The following is an 18,746-nucleotide window of genomic DNA, read 5'->3' as shown; positions in this document are numbered from 1 at the left end:
AACCAGTATTAACTGTTATTTATTTGTATTTTGGAAGATTAATGAGACACCAAAAGGTGGCTCAGGGCTACACTGATGCAAACTCACCAACACATATGCACATGCAAACCCCCCCAGAGACAATGCGAAAGTGCTAAATGGTATCTAAAAAGACCTTGATGCAAGTGGTGTACACAGGTAATAGCAGGAGACTAAGGTGTTGTGGGTTTTTTCTTCTCCATTTTCAAAATACAGATTATGGCTGCTCAACTCCAGGTAATGAAAAAAAAAAAAATCTAACAATTGTGACACCTTGGTTTGGTTTTTCAAATTTGGTGGGTTACTGTTGCCCAATGGCAGATATAAGTAGATCAACAAAAGTCCCAAAGCAAACCTTTTGCTTGGATAGCGCATTGGCTTGGGAAATGGTTTGAGGAGACAAGGGAAAGAACTACCTGGCCAGGACAAACAACATTACCACCGGGGGCCTCCCCGAGTTCAATGTCCTGCACCTTCACGTGAGGAAGGGGCAAAGCCCCCACCTGCTGTACCCAGGGGAGGGCTTTGCTTCAGCCACAGCTGGTCCACAGGCTGAAATCAAAAGATCAAAGTATTATCAGGGGAAAAAAACCCCAAACCACCAACCAAACCAACTTTACAGAGCTAAAGGCACAAACCATTTCACAGACTTGCTCTTTGTGAAACTGTGGTTAATTCAACAACACTAATACAATGTAATCAGTTGTTGTCCCCTCTCCCCTCTGCTCTGGCCGCTCAGAAATCTAATATTATTTTTGTTATCTTATTTCCTCTTTATTATCTTGCCCGCGGTTTTCCTGGTTTAACACTTCGGAATGCACCTCTCCAGGCCCAGCTTGATGTTTACACTCGTTAGAGAGATTTATGCTCCCGTGGCAGGAAACCGGCGTCCCCAGGGGCAACGCTGCTCCCCGCGGTGAGGTGGCCGGGCCCTGGGTGGAGCTGGCAGGGGGTTTATTGGCGGGGGGGGGGGGCGCGTTTGTTTCGCCTGAGGTGTTCTGGAGACCCAGAGCGGGCTGGGCCTGCGGGACCCCACGGGAGGAACCCCCGCCGCCGCCAGATCACCCCGCGGGACCCCGGGCGGCGCCCGCGCTCCGCCCCTCGCCTCAGCACCGCCCTGGGCCAGCCCTGAGGCGGCCCCCCACCTCAGCACCGCCCTGGGCCAGCCCTGAGGCGGCCCCCCAGCCGCCCGCCCGCGGGGGTGCCTGCCGCTGCCGCCCGAGCCACCCCGCTCCTCCCGCCGGGAGGAAGCCACCTCAGGAAGCCACAGCCCCGCGGTGACAAGCCTCTACCTCTCCAGAGGGCTGCAAAAAACGGGCAGAGGCGCCAACTCGCTGACCCCGCAGCGCTGTAGCGGTCGCAGCCGCCTCTTCCCTCAGGCCTAGGGCCTCCTTCCACCACAGCGCCACAGCGGCGCGGGCACGGCAGGGCACCGGAGCGCCACGGCGGAGCATGACCGGCGGCGGACGGCCCGCATCTGCCCCCCGCGCCTGCTGCTGGCTTCTCCTATTGGATGCAGGTGTTCTACTACCGCTCCCCCACTCGTTTTTGATTGGTCGTGACGCTCCTAACTCGCCAGGTAACGGTTCCCGGCCTATGATTGGTCGTAGGTGGGCGGGATCCTTTTGGGGATTGGCTCCAGGTGAGTCGTAGCTTGCTATTGGTTGACAGGTAGTGTAGGAGGTGTTCTATTGGCTGTGGGCGCTAACCTTCTTAGTCCGCCATGTTCGGCGCGGTGGTGCCGTTGCCGCGGGAGCGGGCGCGGGGCGGGGAGGCGGGAGGCGGCTGAGGGGGGGACCGGGTGCTTTTCCCGCCGCGCGCTGCCTGCTCCGCCGCGCGCTGCCGCCGGCCCGTCCCGGGGCCCTGCCGGTACCGGAGGGCTGCGGGGAGCCAAAGTCCGGTCCTGAAACTTCCTCGCGGGACTTTGAGCAACTTGAGGCCGCGAAGGTGTAGGCGGGCCCCGGCGACGCGGAGCCGCGGCCCCCCCCCCCCCCCTCCCCCGAGGCGGAGAGCGCCCTCCGCTGTCACCGGCTTTGTGGAGCGGGCGGGCAGCGGGCCCCTGGGGTCCCGCTCCTTGAGGTGGGACCCAGCTCTGCCGGAGCAGGTAGGAGGCAGGGCCGGTCCCGGAGGCTGGGGGGAGCCTGGCGCGATCGTCCCGGGCGACAGTGTCGCCTTCCGGCCGCTGCCGCCCGCGCCGTATGTCCGGCAGGCCCCGCGCTGAGGGGGCGGCCCGGCCCGGGAGGGGCGGAGGGGGTGGCCGTCCGCCGGGGTCCCTCCCTGGTCCCCACGGCCCTGCCTTCCCGGGCCGGGGTTAGCGAGCTGCCTGTATGTGTATATATGTATACGTGTGTTTATATATGTAAGGGAAGGGGGTGGTGAGTTTGAATAAACAAGGTGTTTGTCAATCTCCAGTCATCAAAGTAACTTAAATTACCCCTGTGAGTTCCTCCTCTGCTTTTCTTGCGTTAGATTTGTAACCAACATTAATTGGTAATAGGCTTCCATGTATATAAAAACTGTTTTGACTTAAAATACGCTACTCTGCGGAAGAAAAGAGCCAGAAGCCGCACTGATGAATAAGTAAACACTTCTTTGGAGTATTTTTGCCCAAGAGGGAACTGTTGGATGTTTTATTAAAAAGCATCCTTAAATGCTTGGGATGTTTATGTAAAACTGAATTGTACAGGGTGTTTTTAACTGATCTCATTTAGTTTCTGTGCGGGTCAATGGGTTTGTGTATTTTCCTTTTGATTTCTTGCTGTTCTACTTAAAGCTACTTCTGTTCGTAAAATTTGACACAACTGATGCATTTAGTAGAGTGTGTGTACATTCAGCTATATTCTGGTTTTCTTTCTGTGCAGCTGGATTGAAAATCATCTGGAGGAGGAATGCGTATTTCACATGTGAAGGTGTTCAGAAATAAGACTTAACCTGTTTTGAATGAACTTATTTTTATATATTTAAAATCTCATTTAGACTGCTAAATACAGACCATGCCTAGCAGAATGGGCTCAAAAATTGATTTGAACAAAGACTTCATCAGAGTGAAAGCACACTATAGTGGGTAAGTCAGCGTATTCTCTCCTCTATATTGTGCCCTGTCTAATTTTGAAGTGTATCAGGCAGAGTTCATAGTCTGACCTAGTGATAGAGTAACCACGGTGTTGGTAGATTTGTTATTAATGTCAGATCAGGTATGTAAACTTCTGGGCTATTAAAATACCACCTGGACTCCTGCAGCATGCTCGTTGTGGAAAAGAGTTGGTAGTTTGTTCTTCTCTTGAAACAAGAGGAAATGCCCAAAACTGGCATGCAGTTACGCTGGGCTGATGGGTTATTGATTTCTCTTTTGTTACAAGCGTTTGTGGTCACGGACAGGTATAAATCCATCTCTTGCATCCAGATGCGGTTACTGCATTTCATTGTGTCTACTTTGTAATAAAGGTACGACAAATCTTACATAATGAACTCTACAGGTTACTCGGGAATTAGGAGGAACTATGGCTTACACGTTTGCACTTACAAATGCCTATTTGTGACTCTGTGCTCCTTGGGACAAAACATGTGAAGTTGAATACGAGTCCTTTTCTAGTGGGGATTTTTAGATACTATTTTAACTTGCAGCACTTTTTGTCTTGGAAAATTAGAGTAAGTGTTGAAGTAATAAGTGAGTGCCATTGGGTTTGTCCTTTTTTGTTTGTCTTACAGAAATTTTAGAAGGTATTATTGGAATTACTTCCATTAATACTTAATAAATATGAGAAATGAGGGGATTTTGCTTAGATAGCAAGTTATCAGTAAACTTAGATGAACCTATGCAGGCTGGTTGAAGACTCAGTTTTAATTGATTTAAAACAAATAAACACACAATCTTTGTTTTCCTGCTGTGAATAAATACTAAAAGTAAACTCTTGTATAGTTTGCCCTTTAATTTTTGATGGCCGATTCCCCTGCTCCCCTCCCCGTAATTTGACTAATGCATTTTGAAGGGCAATGAGATGTTAACATGGTTGCTTCAGTTATTTTCACAATGCTTGTTTTTGTAGCTCTGATTTAAGACAATAAAGAAGAAGTCAAGGTCCTTTATCACTTCAGTCATCAGCAGTCAGGAAGAATTTTTATTACTTCAGTGTGAAATTTGGGTTTTCAGACATGTTTAATCTCATGTTGCTTTGGTCTCTCCTGTCTTCCTCCAAGACCTAAGTTTAAGTCATTTGAGGAGTTAAATATTTAGCTTAATTAAATCCTTAGACTTGATTTGAAGTATTTAAACTAACCTTACTGGCTAGGTGTCCTGAGTCATCTTTTCTGATGTTTTACTGCTAAATAAGTTAAAGTTGCTACTGCTGTGGCAGATCTTCTATTGTGTAGAAAAATGCCATGTTGCATTAAACGTGTATAAAAGTCACCTCACCAAATTTTATTGAAAACAAAATGCTTTCTTGCTAAGCTTATCCACCGAGTCAGCATGGAGTAGTTTGAGGTCCTGAGTTTAGAAATTTAGAGCAGTGGTACTAATTTGGTAAATGCCAGTTTTCTTATAAATTAGTGTGAAAATGTGTTTGATTTTACTTTAGCTGGCTTCAATTTCTAGCTGTGCTACTGACTTCTTTCCCTTATGCCTACTCATTTGGCTTTTTACTTCTTCGGTTTGCCACCTGTCAATTGAAAGTCTAGCAGAATCTGTTGATTTAGAGTTCGCTTATGTATAGGTTAAATTTTCATATGAAAATTTGCTTAGTTAAAACATAGGTAAGCTTTTAGTGGTCAGAAGTCATGTCAAAATATAACAAAATATTGAACAATCTCCAGTCATCAAAGTACAGAAATTTGCTAGTTGAAATAGAATTTAGAAGAAATCAATTTATGAAAGCAAATGGGACTGTATGCTGTGGTTCATTGTTAACTGTTGCTCAGTAATTTCTGAAATGTGTTCACAATAGTTAATGCAGATCAGTTGGGTTTTGTTATCATTAATCTGCACCACGGTTTTGTTTTGGTTATTTAATAGATGCATGTAAACTGCTTCTTGAACTCTGAGTGAAAGATATATTTGCTGTTACTAGTAATTATTTTCTGCTCCATAGTTTTATCCTGCACCTCTGAATCATGTCATAGATAGGCTTAAGTTGAAAGGAACAGACGAACTTCAAGTAATTGTGTGATGCACTTCTGAGGTGCATGGATGTGCATGCTTCTCTGAAACTGCTGTTGGCCAGCTGCCTTAGCTCTGTAAGGGAAGGCACTATAAACACAAATAGAACTTAGTGTAAACGGTTTGGGATAACTTGCTGGCAGATAGTGTTGATATAAAACAAGTGTGTCTGTAGAGCTTGTCTGCAGAAGTGGAGGAGGTGATACTTGTGTCACAATTAGAATTCATGTATAATTATTATGATGTTTTACAATAAACTACTACTGTAGTTTCTGTAATGCTATATTCAGTAATTTCCGTGAACTGTGAAGTCTAAAAGTCAGTTTACAAAACGAGTTCTAAGCTCAGTGAATTTTGGTTTTGTTGTACTGATCAAATTCTGTGAATAAGAGCTGACTTTTGGCATTGTAGACTGTATAACTGATTATCTCAGTGTCTCCATTAAAGTATTCATTTAAATCTCAGTATTAAAGTACTTGTCTTTTGAACAAATTTGACAAACTGCAGGAAGTCATTGATGCTGGACAACTTCAGAAGTAAGGACGAGCTCATTCAGGTAGCTGCTAAAAAATTAAAATAATAGTACAATATATCATTTTGAAATCCCAGTTAAAAATATAAGCAGGAGGAAGTTCTAAAGCACATGACTGTTGAGTCTGTCTGTGGAGTCCTAGTATCTCAGGTATTCATGCTTCTGGGTGTGACAGAGTTCTTCGCATAGCATAAATAACTTTGTTTTGTAATCTACTTATGCAGTTAACTTGTGTAATTCTTATTTCATTATGTCAGTTAATTAGTTTATCTGTTTTACACCTGGTTACTTGAAATCACTTCATTTAGAGCAGTGATGCAGTATAGTTTGATGTATGTTAACTTGGTTCTAAAGGGTGACTCACTTAATCTATCACTGTGAATGATTCTCTTGCTATAACCACTTACACATAACTTCATATTACTTTGTAGTGTCCCACTTCAGGTATCTGACAAAGAAAAGTGTCCTGTGGGGTTTATCAGTATTAAAAGAATGAAAGATTTTCATTTATCTGTGCCCTGATTGCCTAATGTGGCTGTACAGACATTAAGATGAAACACAGTAAATCTCAAAAGAACATGGACATCATTGAGATATAAGAATAACTTGAATAAATATTATTAATGTTTGTGTCTGCAGTAGGTGCTATTTAGCATAGTCCACCTGTGTTTTGTCCAATATCAAGTTTATTAACTTAGTAGAATGGCAGTGCCATCTGTTTATAATAATTTTAACAATTTAAGGTTGATACTAATCATTTTGTCAGCTTGGAGTTTGTAGCGTGCATAGTGGAGTATTGTCTTCCTGCATAATTTCAGTTTTTGAGTAGTATTTAGATACTTGTGAAAGTGTGATTGACCAGAGTTACCACAGATCTAGCTATTTCATTCCATGAGTAGCTTGTGGTGGCAGGGCATTAAGTAATGAGCTGCATTTGTTAGTGACCTTGTCTTGGTGAAAGGTGTTGTGCCAGACCTCAGACACTCCTTTGAGAGCTGGTTTGGTCTCTTCCTTTCATAAGTGCATAAAATAGACTTTTTCTGACAGGGAGATGTTCTTAACCTCACCTGACAGCTCTCAGTATCGTACAATAACGTGGATTTACCAGTTGGCAGTTAGCATGCCTGTTTCTTTTCCCATTGTTATTCTGAAGAATTACTAAGTTGCTGTTCTTCGAGAACTTAACAAATTGTAGATTAAAGGTACACTTGAAAAGACAGCAGTACTTTTAATCTGAATTTGAAACTTAGTTCAGTTCTTAATAACTTTAGTTAAGTTATTGTCTTAGAGCTTTTCTTGTAATTTTTCTTGGCAAAGGCAAAATACAAAGTTATTAGTGCATATAATTTAAAATGTCATAGAAGTCATATGTCTATGTCATAGGACTTAAGATTCCTAGTTCCGTGTAGTACCTTTTGGCTTCTGGTTGAAAGATGAGACTAGGAAAAATATGTAATATAACATGTTTTCTAAAATGACTTGACACATGGTATGAAAATGGGAAAATCTCAGTCATGTTGGGAAGCTTCTGGTAAACTTACTGTGTTAAACTAAGAGGGGAAAGAATTACATGTGCCAGTAGCCATTAAATATAAAACTTTTCATAACTACCCCCAAGGTTTTGAAAGCGCTGAGATGACTTCAGTACATCTCCTTTTCTTCCTGTACTTAATTAGTTCCTTTCCTTGTCATTTGAAGCCTATTTAGAAAACAGGAGAAAGTCCAGTTTGTATCCTCATATTTAGGTTTGCATAATCTGTTTGGTTTTTTTTTTTTAATCTTTGTCCTACTTTGACAGTACTGTGTGGGCTTGATATAATCAAGAGTTGTTCTCACAAATGCCTGAGCGTACTGTGTGGTTGATGTTAGTGGAGTTCAGTATTGGGTTCATGTTCTCAAAACACCATGAAGGTAGAGCAGAAGATGCAGAATTTGAGTAAGATTTTATCCGAGTTTTCTTGTAATGATATCTTTTGAGAATTTACCTAATCAAAGCTTTCTCTCTAACAATATAGTGGATGTGAGGAGAAACCTACATTTTAAAAGGATTTTACCATAATTGGTATTTTTCTTCTGTCCCGATGGGAGAAGTACCCGGATAAAATTTAATTCTTACTGAGTCTTGGGATCGTTTTACACCACTTCAAACCTTGATAGTTACAATAAGGGAACTTGACTTACCCAAGTAAACATGCATTAAAAATAGATCACTAACACAGTTATTTCTTCCATCCTGAAGTATTTTTTAAAAAAATTAAACATGGTAAGATGTAATCCTGTTGACTTCTGGCAACTAATTTATGTTAGTGGGAGTATTCATACGAGGAATCCTGATTCTGTAAGTATGACTTTGCAGCTTAGTGTCCATAGATGGAATTGTTGGAATATGCAGGCTAATGCAGATACTTTCTGGTTAAAGCTTATGTTTTCATCTCATGCAGGGACATCCTGATAACAAACTTGGATGCATCAATGAGCTATGATGAACTTTGTGATGAAGTGCATGAGATGTGTAATTTACAACAGGAGCAGCCAATTACCCTCAAGTGGATCGATGATGAAGGTATTGTACTGAAATACTACTTGGGCATTCTTGGGTTTATTGTTCATTGTGATAGGGGCATTGTGAAGGGGCATTGAGGAAACTTGTTTACACAAGTTTTATATTGTGGAGTTACTTTTTGTTCCTAAACACCAGGGTATGTAAACCTGCCTTATAAAGCAGCAGGGAGCTAGAAGAAAGAGCTGCAAAGCATCATGGTTGATTGTGGTAGCCCTTGAATTCAATTCTGTAGAAGTGAAGTCTTCGTAGAACTTCAGTATTTTGCTATTCCATACTTCTATGCTGAATGCAAACTTTGTTTCAATTTCACACTTTCATAGGCCTAATGCTGTACCCCCCAAAATTCTCAATTTTGTATTCTTGGCGAGATCACTTTTTGATGTTTTTAACCCTGTCAGCTTTCAGAATGACATAGGTATTTGTGTTTCCTGAATTGTGATTTCTCTTTTAAACAAGTGTTTCTGAGAAGCAATGCAATTGTAATTCCAGAAGGCTGGCTTTACCTCTTTGAGGATTTTTATGTTTTATGGAAGGTAGGTGCTAAGAATTCCAGTGACAATAATTGGTTTTCTCTTTTTATGGTGGTTGTTCCTGGCAACTGCATGATTGTCACTGATGGTCGTGTTGATTATAAACATACCCTCTTCAAGAATCAGAGGGTAGATGTTTATATTTAAAGGAGTGTTCTACTAAATTGATTGTTAATATAGTGCTGATGTAAGCTACAATGACCAATCAAATTCTAGTCACCTTTATTTCATGTTGTGGGTTTTTTTCACTCGACTGATACTTCAGTGTACCATTTTTCAAAGATAATGGATATTAAGTAAAAACTTAATCAGAAATAAGTTTTTTCCCCATTGTGGTGAGGAAAAATGCCCAGTATATTTAAAGTACGTTATGTCCAGAAAAAGAAATTGGAGGTGGTCATGGTGGAGGGTGTTCATATGTGGGGAAAATAGTGTAAAGTTTTATTTTTGTGGAAAGTGGAGTTGATAAAATCACGTAAAAATTATTTGTTATTGAAGTATTTTTCCTATGCGGTTCCACAGGAAAGGTTGGTGATGCCAGATCTCATTGTTCTAAGTTATCTTCAGGTGTAAAGCAGTTTATCATTATTCTTCCACAAATAGTTGTATGTGAGAGAAACTTACCTTTTCTTTACCTTTCCTATAGGCTCTGAAATATCGGCGTGGTGTGAGATGGGTTTGCATATTTTTTTCTGCTGTAAAATGTGGCAGTTCTCTGCAGCCTTAAGTTAGAGCCTTCTGGTTGTTGTGAGTAGTAGTGACATGGGGATACTTGATGCTGAGTGCCTTTGCTACTTTATTTTGCTTCCTTTTGGAATTTATGTGTCTGCTTGCGATTTAACAGAAGTGTAATGCATCTGTAACTCATAGTGGGCAGAACTCCTGACCTAGTATGTTGAAAACAGCTACGGTGCAATTATACAGCTGCACAGGTGCTTGGTAATTTTCTTCTTGCACTTTGCCAAAGCCACGGTCTGCAGCAGAACTCCTAGAACCGAATGCCGAAAGATGAAAAAATACTAGTTTGTAGTTTGTGTTTTGTTTTTTGAATGATGGCCTACACTGCTCTCTTAGCAGAGTCACATCGTTTGGTGGTCGAATGGAATTTCAAAATAATGGTTGAGGAAGGAGGTAACCTGTAGTCAAAGAAGATTCAGCCCTCTTAAAATATCAAGGAGTGGTATCAATTATTTTTAAAATTTACTGTTTATCTTCTGATTACCAAGAAAGACAAAGGCAACTAGGAACTTCAGTTTCCTACCCCTCAGTTTCATGGCAGTCTAATACAAAATAACCTGCTCAGAGATGCACAGAGAACAAATACATTGCATGTGTTTAGCTATCAGAACTGCATGACTGCCAATAAAAGGAAGATTCTTGTAGGACAGAAAAAAATCTCATGGGTTTTGACTGGGAGGATTTTAAGACGTGATTCCTGTTAACTATTCTTGCTTTGGCTATCTGTTGCATTAGCTTTTTGAGTTTTACTTAAAAATAATGGATTTCTTTCTCTTTTTTTTTGTAGTTGCAGTTCTATTAAGTTTTCTTCTAGTCTTGGTTAAATACATACCTGTATGACCCTTTTTCTAATTCCTGAATCTAAGTTTTCCGGTTTCAACCAACCTGCTGTTTTGGCTGCCCTCAGTCCTCACAGGTTTTAGGAGTTATCCTATTTCTGCATATGAGTGAATGTTTGTACGTATTGCCACATGTAATTTAAGTCCATTTGACTGATAGCACGAACAGATGTTCTCTTTGAACTATGTTAAAGCACACAGTTGCTGAGGCTTAATGAATAAAGAAAAATACCAAAAAGCTGAAGAAAATGAATTTTCTGTTGGGCTTTTTTAATGTTTCTCTGTTTTTGACAACATCCAAAATGTCTGAACTACTAACTCAGTCACAATAAAATCCCACAAACATGTAAGGAATGTGGATTTTTGATTTACAATACAAATAATTCTTTTGTCGTTCATGTTGCATTATTGCAGTATTTATAGATTATCAGGAACAGTGGCTTTCAAAGAGTGGTATCTTTTATCTTTGAAAAAAATATTCTTAATTTTTAAAAATGAGCTTCATTTAATATGTGGGTCGACGGTGACACCACTTGATCCATATGTCGTATGGTCATGTCCACCATATGTGACACAAGGTGTGCTGCGGGGAGAGTGGGTGTTCCACAAAGTTTCAGGAGTTGAGAGTGACACCTTCGCTCATTTGCTTGCTTTTAGTGTGTTGTGACGCACTGCAGTTTACGTGTGCCTGGTTAAGTGGATTTATGGATTAATTACCTAGTTTTAACTAAAATAACCCGCACAAGGTGATGCTAATAATGTGAGCACAGGCAAGCAACAAGAAAATGGTGGAGCTGACGCTTCTACTCTTAACTATGAACTGTCAGCCACACTGCAAGGTAAAAACAATGACTATAATCAGATGTGACAGGAGGTCGGCCACAAAGATTTGGAGTTGTCAGGAATGGTATTTGAAATATGTATTTACATCCACTGTTTTTAATGATGAACCTCACCTTAAGTGTATGTAGTATTCTGAGAAAATGGATAATGATAGTATGAAGCTGTCATGGTTAGCAAGGCATATAAAAACTAAGTATCTAGAGTAAGGGAAGTTTCTAGCTTTTTATAAGCCTGGTGATGCTCAGTTTGGTACTTGACAAAACTTCACTAAATGTGAAGTTAAAATTTTAGAAGCCAGTTTTGAGGCTTCTTACTTAATAGCAGAAGACAAAAAGCCACATACCTTTGGGGAAACACTTGTTCTTCCTGTCATGGTAAAAGTGACTGGAATAATACATAGAAAAGAAGATGGGGACCAACTGAAATGCATTCATTTGTCAGAAAATATGCTTGGAAGATGCATGGAAGGTACTGCTGAAAGTTTGAAGAAACAAGTATTAAAACAAAGTATGCAGTGTGGGAAGCTTGCGGTACGGTTGGATGAAAGTACAGATGTTTCTAATATGCCTCAGCTGATGGTATTTGCTAGATTCTGTTTAAATAGTGAGGGTGTGTGGAGATGTAGTTTTTTGAGAGTCACTGAAGGAAAAAAGATGTACTGGAAAAGATATGATCTTAAGAGTAAATGACTTCAATAAAAACAGTGTGTTTTGGAAAAACTGTAAGTCTCCACTGATGGAGAGGCTGATTTGACTGGGTGTGTGTGTCTAAGATTCTGGAGTAAGGTTGCAAAGAGCACCACACGTGAAATTCATCCACTGCATTGTTCACAGGCAAGCTGTTGCAGCAAAGGAGTTGGAGCTAGGAGTGCACAGAGTGCTACGGGAAGTCATCAGTGTGATTAATTTTATAAAACCAAAAATTTCAGATAGCACAATATTTACAATGCTTGGTGATGTTGAGAAGTGACCAGGAAACTGTTGTACCTCAGAGAGGTTAGCTGATTATCTTGCAGCAAAGTACTTAGAGTTCTTAACCTTAAAGATGTTACGTATTTTTCTTTTACAAAAAAATAAATGTTCCAAATACGCAGACATTATCTGTGATGACAAGTGGCTGTCAGTAGTATGCTATCTAGCAGTTTTTGAAAAAAAAAACCAACCAAAAAAACCCCAAAAAACACTTGATCACAATGACTGAGAAAATAACTGCTTTTCAAAAGGAACTTGTGCTACATGGAGACAGCATTTCGAAAATCGGTTTGGAGATATTTCTATTGTTCCATTGGACTTAAACTTGGAAATAGAATCTTCTAACTTGTTAAGTCTTCTAAACAGTTTCAGTGAATTTTGAACCTATTAGTTAAAAATGCAACACTTTCAGATTAGTTTGCAAGAACAGCTGATTGACATGAGGGAAGATGAAAATTTACTAACTGAATGGCAGCAAAACCTTTGCATAAATGGTGGATGGGATTGAAGGAGTGTTAAAATTTAGTAAGCATAGCCAATGATGTGCTGCTTTCATTTGGATCTACATCTATTATTTTGAGGTTTCTTTTTTGAAGCTATGATACCATTAAAACCAAGTATTGAAATAAACTGAGCTTAGAACCAGACCTTTGAATCACTATGTCATAAAATGTTAAAGATTTTTCAAAAGTCATGAAGCCAGTTCAAACACATAATCTTACTAAAAATATTTAAATTTTTAATAATTTGAGCTAAGTTTTTGTGCCATTAATAAAAACATTTTGATTTTAAAATTTATCTCATCCTTTAGAAATTTTTATCTTGGTGTATTTTTTTATAATGTAGATATTGGGGTTTTGTGCTCAGAAAATTTTAATGATGGGTTGTGCTGCTGAAAAAGTTTGGAGACCAGCGATCCAGAGGTTGTCATGGGCTGTTAAAATGGTATTTCTGCCTACCAGAGAGGTATTCTGCTATTACGTTCCAATTCAGATGTTTAACATTAAGGGAAAATGTCCTCACTTAAACTGATTAGGATTTATACCTTGGGGATATTGTCTGACTCGATAGTTGCATTCCTGTATTTTCTTAATATAAAGCTAATAGTACATGTCAGAGAAATGGAGTAAACTGTGGATCAAGCGTGGTATTTGAGACCAGGCCTTAGTGTGCTGTAATGATTCTGTCTCAGTTTTAGTCTTTTCCCTGTGAATTTCATCCTGAATGATATCTCATAGTTTGGGATATGTGTGTTTTTCTGGTTTATCTATTTTAATAGTTAGGCTTTTTAGAGTACTCTTGAAATCGTGGCTGGCATGTTGCCTTTTTAAGAACTCGTGAAAGCTCTGTTTGTTGAATCTGCTACTAAAGAATGCGGGTATGGAAGACAAAGTCATAGAAACTACGGCTTGATCTGTTTCTGAAAGAGAGGGTTGTTTCTGGCTAGGCAGGTTTTATGAATCTTTTTCCTTCAGTTTCCTTTTTTTCTACTTCTAAACCTAAGTTAAAAGAAAAAATGTGAACCTGTTTTCCTCAAAACATATAAGCAAACCTTGAAAATTTTAGAAGCTTTTAGAGAGAAATTAATTTTGCGTTACTTACGTATTTACATCTGTGTTGCCATGTTGGTATCCCATCCGTAACTTTAATCTGTGTATCTCATTTCTTACCCGTGGTAATCATAGATTGCTTTTCTGTCAGTCTAGCAAGAGGGACTCAACTAAAATCTATGTGTACCTTCATAACTTTTAAGTTAATGTATCATGATTCTGCAGTCGGCAAAGTTAAGATGGTAAGCTAATGGGCCTTTTAACAAAGGGTAAATTAATTTTGAATTAAACTTTCAGGTTACTAGGAAGTGATCTTGGTTTTTTTTCTGCTGTGTGTTAAAAGATCTTTAAGCACATCTATTCACTTTTGCATTTTGTTGTCCCCTTGCAAACCAACATAGTATATTTATATCTACTGAGTTTTGATGAAATTCAAAGAAAAGAAAAAAAAAGGTGTTGATATCTTTTGGCTTTGTTCAAAATGCCAGCTTAATATCAAATGATTGAAAGAAAAGCAGTCCTGGAGGCTCGTGTGTTTCTTACTAATTGAAATTCCCCACTTAAGCAAATCCGTGACTGAAGAGTTGTATGTTGTTTTTTTTGTTAGGTGACCCATGTACCATCTCATCTCAGATGGAACTGGAAGAAGCCTTCCGTTTGTACTGTCAAAACAGAGATGAAGGGCTGATTATTCACGGCAAGTATTACACTATTCAAGAACCTGTATGCATTTGTTGATAATCCTAGTATAATTTTAAATCTGAGATTGGAACAACTCCTTTGCGTGTCAGATAATGTTGTTCTATATTTAGCTGGTGCCCTATAATTTGATGTTGTAAGAAGGAAGTGTTGTTTTGGGTGTGGAGCACAAAGTTGAAACCATACAGTAGGCTTTGAGGGGGCTTCAGGTTCTGAAATGCACAGATTTATGAATGCTGTGGTCAAATATAAGACCTTGCTAGTATGGAACCAAATTTTGATAATGTCACTTCTCACGTAGAATTACTTAAAGGCTTCCAGAAACTGTCTTTGTGTAAACATATTCAAGAATCAAGGAAAAAGTACTGCTGAGAATCTTTTCACTTAAAAATCTAATCTTTTTGTTTTAGTTTTCCCAAGTATTCCAGAGAAACCCGGCATGCCTTGTCCAGGAGAAGATAGTGAGTACTAAAATGTTACCCAGTTTTAGCTTTTTTCAGTCACGTGAAAGAGAAATATATTTAAAGATTTTCATAATCTTTCACGTGTATCTGCTGTGTGGTTTCTTAATAGAATGTGAAGTGCTTGGTATTTTATCAACAGAGAAATTATATAAATCAGCATTGTAGTACTGTGTTAATATTTGAGGATTAATATTCATTTTCCAGTATTGGGAGGAAATGTCAGGATTTTAGATGTGCATTTGAATGTGGTCCTTTGCTTTTGTGGTCCTCTTGGTTTCTTAACTTGCAGGGAGAAGAAGTGATGTACTGAAGAAGAGGGAAATAGAGCTTTTTCTATAAAAACTAGTTTGTTATTAATCTCTAAATTTTTTCTGTATTAATATCTTAAAAAATCTTGTGAAAGGTACATAAACCTCCAGAGGGAAGATACATGATTCATAATGGTGTACTTGTATTAGAGTAACTTAACTGCACAGGGATAAAAGGATTAAAATAGCTGTATAGTCACTTTTTTGTTATGAAGGGGTGTGTCATCAGTATGTTAGTTCATATGTCTGTAAATGTTAATGAAAAGAATGTGAATAATTGAGTGACAGAGTTAACAGGTGATGCTTGGCTAGTCACAGTTGTACAAATGCTAACTGAAGAATTGAAGGACCTTTGCTCTTTTCTTAGGAAGATACAAGAGCAGATAAAATTAATTGCTGATAAAAGCAAGTAATGCATACTAGAAGACAATTGAAGACTGGCTAAAATGTGTAGTGCAGTGGTCAGTAGTCGTGAAGAAGATTTTTAATTAGAGAAATAATACTATCATACTAATAGTTGCTCTATTGAGAACTTTTACTGAAATTTAAAAGATGGAGTGAGATGGAATAAATACCGAAATATTATAGTTTAAATATGATTTTTTTACATTTCAACTACAGTAAATGGTTACATGTAAAAAGCAGTTTTCATGTTGTGGATAGGTTATTGAAGTTGTCTTAGAGAAAGAAAAAAAAGTAAATGTGCAACACTCTCTGCTGTCCTTGTTCAGCCAGTTAGAGAAAATAAGCTGTTTTCTACGCAGATTAGAAGTGCAAAACAGATTATTTTCCTTGAGACACCTCATTTTTTTTCCAGAAGGAAAAAGATGGTATCTGTGTGGTGTTCCCAGTTGGCTTTTAGGGGGAGCCAATCAAACTTTGGTATAGCTGTTTCCAGTATACTATTTTCCATATATCTGAGTTTTTTCATGCCTGGTTTAATGTTCTTGTTTGTGTACTTTCTTGTATCTATCAGAATAGTAGCTTGGTGGGTTTCTTATTAATTTTGTTCAAGTTTCCAACAAGGAAATGGATAACCAGTCCATCTTGCTATAGCACATAATGTACTTTACTGCATGTGTAAGCGAATAAGACTTAATTTCAGTACTTGTTTGTCCATGAGTTAAAATTCAGGTGAGGACTGTCTGGTTATAATTTAATCTTTTGAAAGTGTATGGGTTTTACTATGATGTCACTTTCTGATTGAGCTTAACAGGTTGAAAATACCTGTGGGAAAATATTTTCAGGCTCACGTTCCATGATCATTCTGGACAGAGTGGTCTTAGTTCTCTAGGTCTAAATGTGTTCTTGATGTGATTTGTATACCAGGAATGCTGCTTTATTCTGGAACCTGAGTTACAGAAGGTGTTACATCCTAAACTGAACCCTTTCCCTGGAAAGGGGTCAGGTTTGCATTGACAGGCAAAAATTGAACCTCTGTGAATACTGTTAGCAACAGTAACAGTTGTTGTGCCTTGTTACTTTTCTCAAATCTTACTTTGTTAATGATATCTTAGGATGTTTGGGGTTAGCTCAGTGTCTTGTGTGCCTTTGGCGTTTGTGAGACTTACAGTACAAGTGATGAATTGGGGGATTAGCTAGCCTTAGGATGCTTGTCATGCTCTGTCATGGCAGACTTTGGTGCTGAAGGTAGATTTAAGCATTCATAAGTCTTCAGACTGTGTTCTGTGCAACTGTGTCTTTCAGTGAAGACAGAAAGGTTGATTTTATTTACATTTCTAACTTTGGGGGGTCTCCCACCTTAGTTCTGCAGTTAAGAATGGAACGACCAAGTCTCTATAACTTGCTTCTAACTTGTTGGATGAAAATTGTAGGAAGTGAGCTCATATGGGTGTCTGTGCCACTCTGTTTTCCCAGTATAAGAACTGAAAGAACCAGCTGGCTCTAGCTGTGCTTCCATTCCTGTAGCTGTTTGAAGAGGGAAGGAGGAAGTACTTGAGTTGTGCCAACCTGGACTGGTGCTACTCCCTAATAGAATTATTTGCCCTTATTTGTGAAAACCCAGAGCAAATAAATGGGACGTGCTGTCAAGAAATGTAAGCTAACTGGAGGAGAGACAAGGATGTTGCTTAAAGGGTTATCTGTGCAAATTATATGGCATAATAAAGTTCACTGCAATTTAATGATCTCATTAAAAGTGTAGATATTTTAGTGCAAAAGTTTTTTGTGTTAATTTGTTAGATGTTTTTGTTCTCTCAAGCCATGAGATGAGCTACAGAAGCACATAGGTTAGTGTGGCTCAGATGACCTGGTTATTCTGTCTGTAGGGTATTTCTCCCCACATGGTTTTACAGGTCACGTTGAATGATGCTTTGATTCTTTAAAAAGCCTGCTTAGTAGGATGTGCTCGGTAGGTGATTTGTGGTCAGATTTCTTGTAATTTAATGAATTCGTTGCATTTTGCTTCTTTGCATCCATGGGGCCTACATGGAAATCTGGTATTGTGGCCTAGTTGTAACTCTTTTCAAATGGTTTTACAGCAGACCTATTAAATTGTATCAGTACTAATTTAGCATCAACTAATGCATTCAAGTGTTGTTCATTGTTAGCTAAAGGCATACAACAAAAATGTGCATTGCATTTAGACTGTATGGAAAAGTTATTGATATTGGTGATCTAGTTTATTTAAAGGACTATTTATTTTGACAGGACTAAAATATAGTCCTTTGATTGTAAAATACTCGGTGTTTTTCACATACTTGTTTTATGTGGCTTTATCATTGTAGTTATCTTCATAGGAAATCCTTTTAAAAAATGAGGATATTACACACGCACTTTTCTAGAGCATTATGTTTACACTATAAAGGAGCTTATGAGTTTGCCTCAAGTTATTTCCAGAGATGAATAAACAGTTGTAGTTGTCGCTCTATCCAAAATGGGCTTCCACTTAAATTAGCAGTCTAAGTGTGGACTTTTAGTTTGTTACAGAACTGCAGACAGCTTGAAATGGAATTTTTAAACAAAACTATTTGAATGCTAAATTATTTCATTTGCAATATGTTGCTCAGACTTGTTCATATTGGGTCACGGAGTGACTATTTCTAATAGTATGTAATCTTCTGAATCGCAAATATTTTGCAGTGAATTTCTGTAGAGTTGTAGGTTTTTCTCTCCAGTTACTTCAGAACAATTCTTTGGAAGAAGAGTGCAGAAATACTTGCTGAATGTTCTGCATTTATGTTGAAATGTAGTAATATAGTTGCTAGCTGTCCTGGACCTTTTTAAATTGTTTCGAGATTGTACCAGCCAGCAAAGCTTGAAATAAATGCACATAATCCATGAACGGAATAAACTATGTGACTAATATTTCAATTCTATTTGCGTGCCTTAAGAAAAGTTATTTTCATGCTTGAAGAACCTACCTTCATATTGATGCGATGCTGTCTGTAAGATAGAATTTGTACAGTCTCCAGCATCGTGTATTGTCTCTATTCCTTTTGCTCCTGAATTTTTGTGCTCCTTTCTTTCTTTTTTCTTTTTTCTTTTTTTTTTTTTTTCCTGCCTAGACCCAGCTC

The 18,746-nt window shown here is 38.9% G+C and overlaps 2 protein-coding genes across 3 annotated transcripts in view; one reads left to right on the top strand and one right to left on the bottom strand.

The window, feature by feature from the left end:
- Positions 1-1,425, bottom strand: part of CFAP74 (cilia and flagella associated protein 74) — a 92,292-nt gene extending 90,867 nt beyond the window's left edge. Inside the window, exons 1-2 of the mRNA XM_056331177.1 lie at positions 1,311-1,425; positions 435-570 (exon numbers count right to left, since the gene is read on the bottom strand). The gene's annotated coding sequence lies outside the window, so the exon portion shown is untranslated. The remainder of the gene's footprint in view (positions 1-434; positions 571-1,310) is intronic.
- Positions 1,426-1,447: 22 nt separating this feature from the next.
- PRKCZ (protein kinase C zeta) overlaps positions 1,448-18,746 on the top strand; it is a 67,492-nt gene continuing 50,193 nt past the window's right edge. The window contains exons 1-5 of one of the 2 annotated variants that reach the window (XM_056331179.1): positions 1,448-1,597; positions 2,880-3,082; positions 8,147-8,268; positions 14,347-14,436; positions 14,849-14,899. In XM_056331179.1, coding sequence (XP_056187154.1) covers positions 3,012-3,082; positions 8,147-8,268; positions 14,347-14,436; positions 14,849-14,899 — 334 coding nt within the window. In that variant the 5' untranslated portion in view covers positions 1,448-1,597; positions 2,880-3,011. Of the gene's footprint in view, positions 1,598-1,751; positions 2,123-2,879; positions 3,083-8,146; positions 8,269-14,346; positions 14,437-14,848; positions 14,900-18,746 lie in introns of those variants that run through there. The other variant, XM_056331178.1, reaches the window with a different exon arrangement.

This window comes from Falco biarmicus, chromosome 3, assembly GCF_023638135.1.
Source record: "Falco biarmicus isolate bFalBia1 chromosome 3, bFalBia1.pri, whole genome shotgun sequence".
Taxonomy (NCBI): domain Eukaryota; kingdom Metazoa; phylum Chordata; class Aves; order Falconiformes; family Falconidae; genus Falco; species Falco biarmicus.
This window is presented reverse-complemented; position numbering and strand designations above follow the sequence as displayed.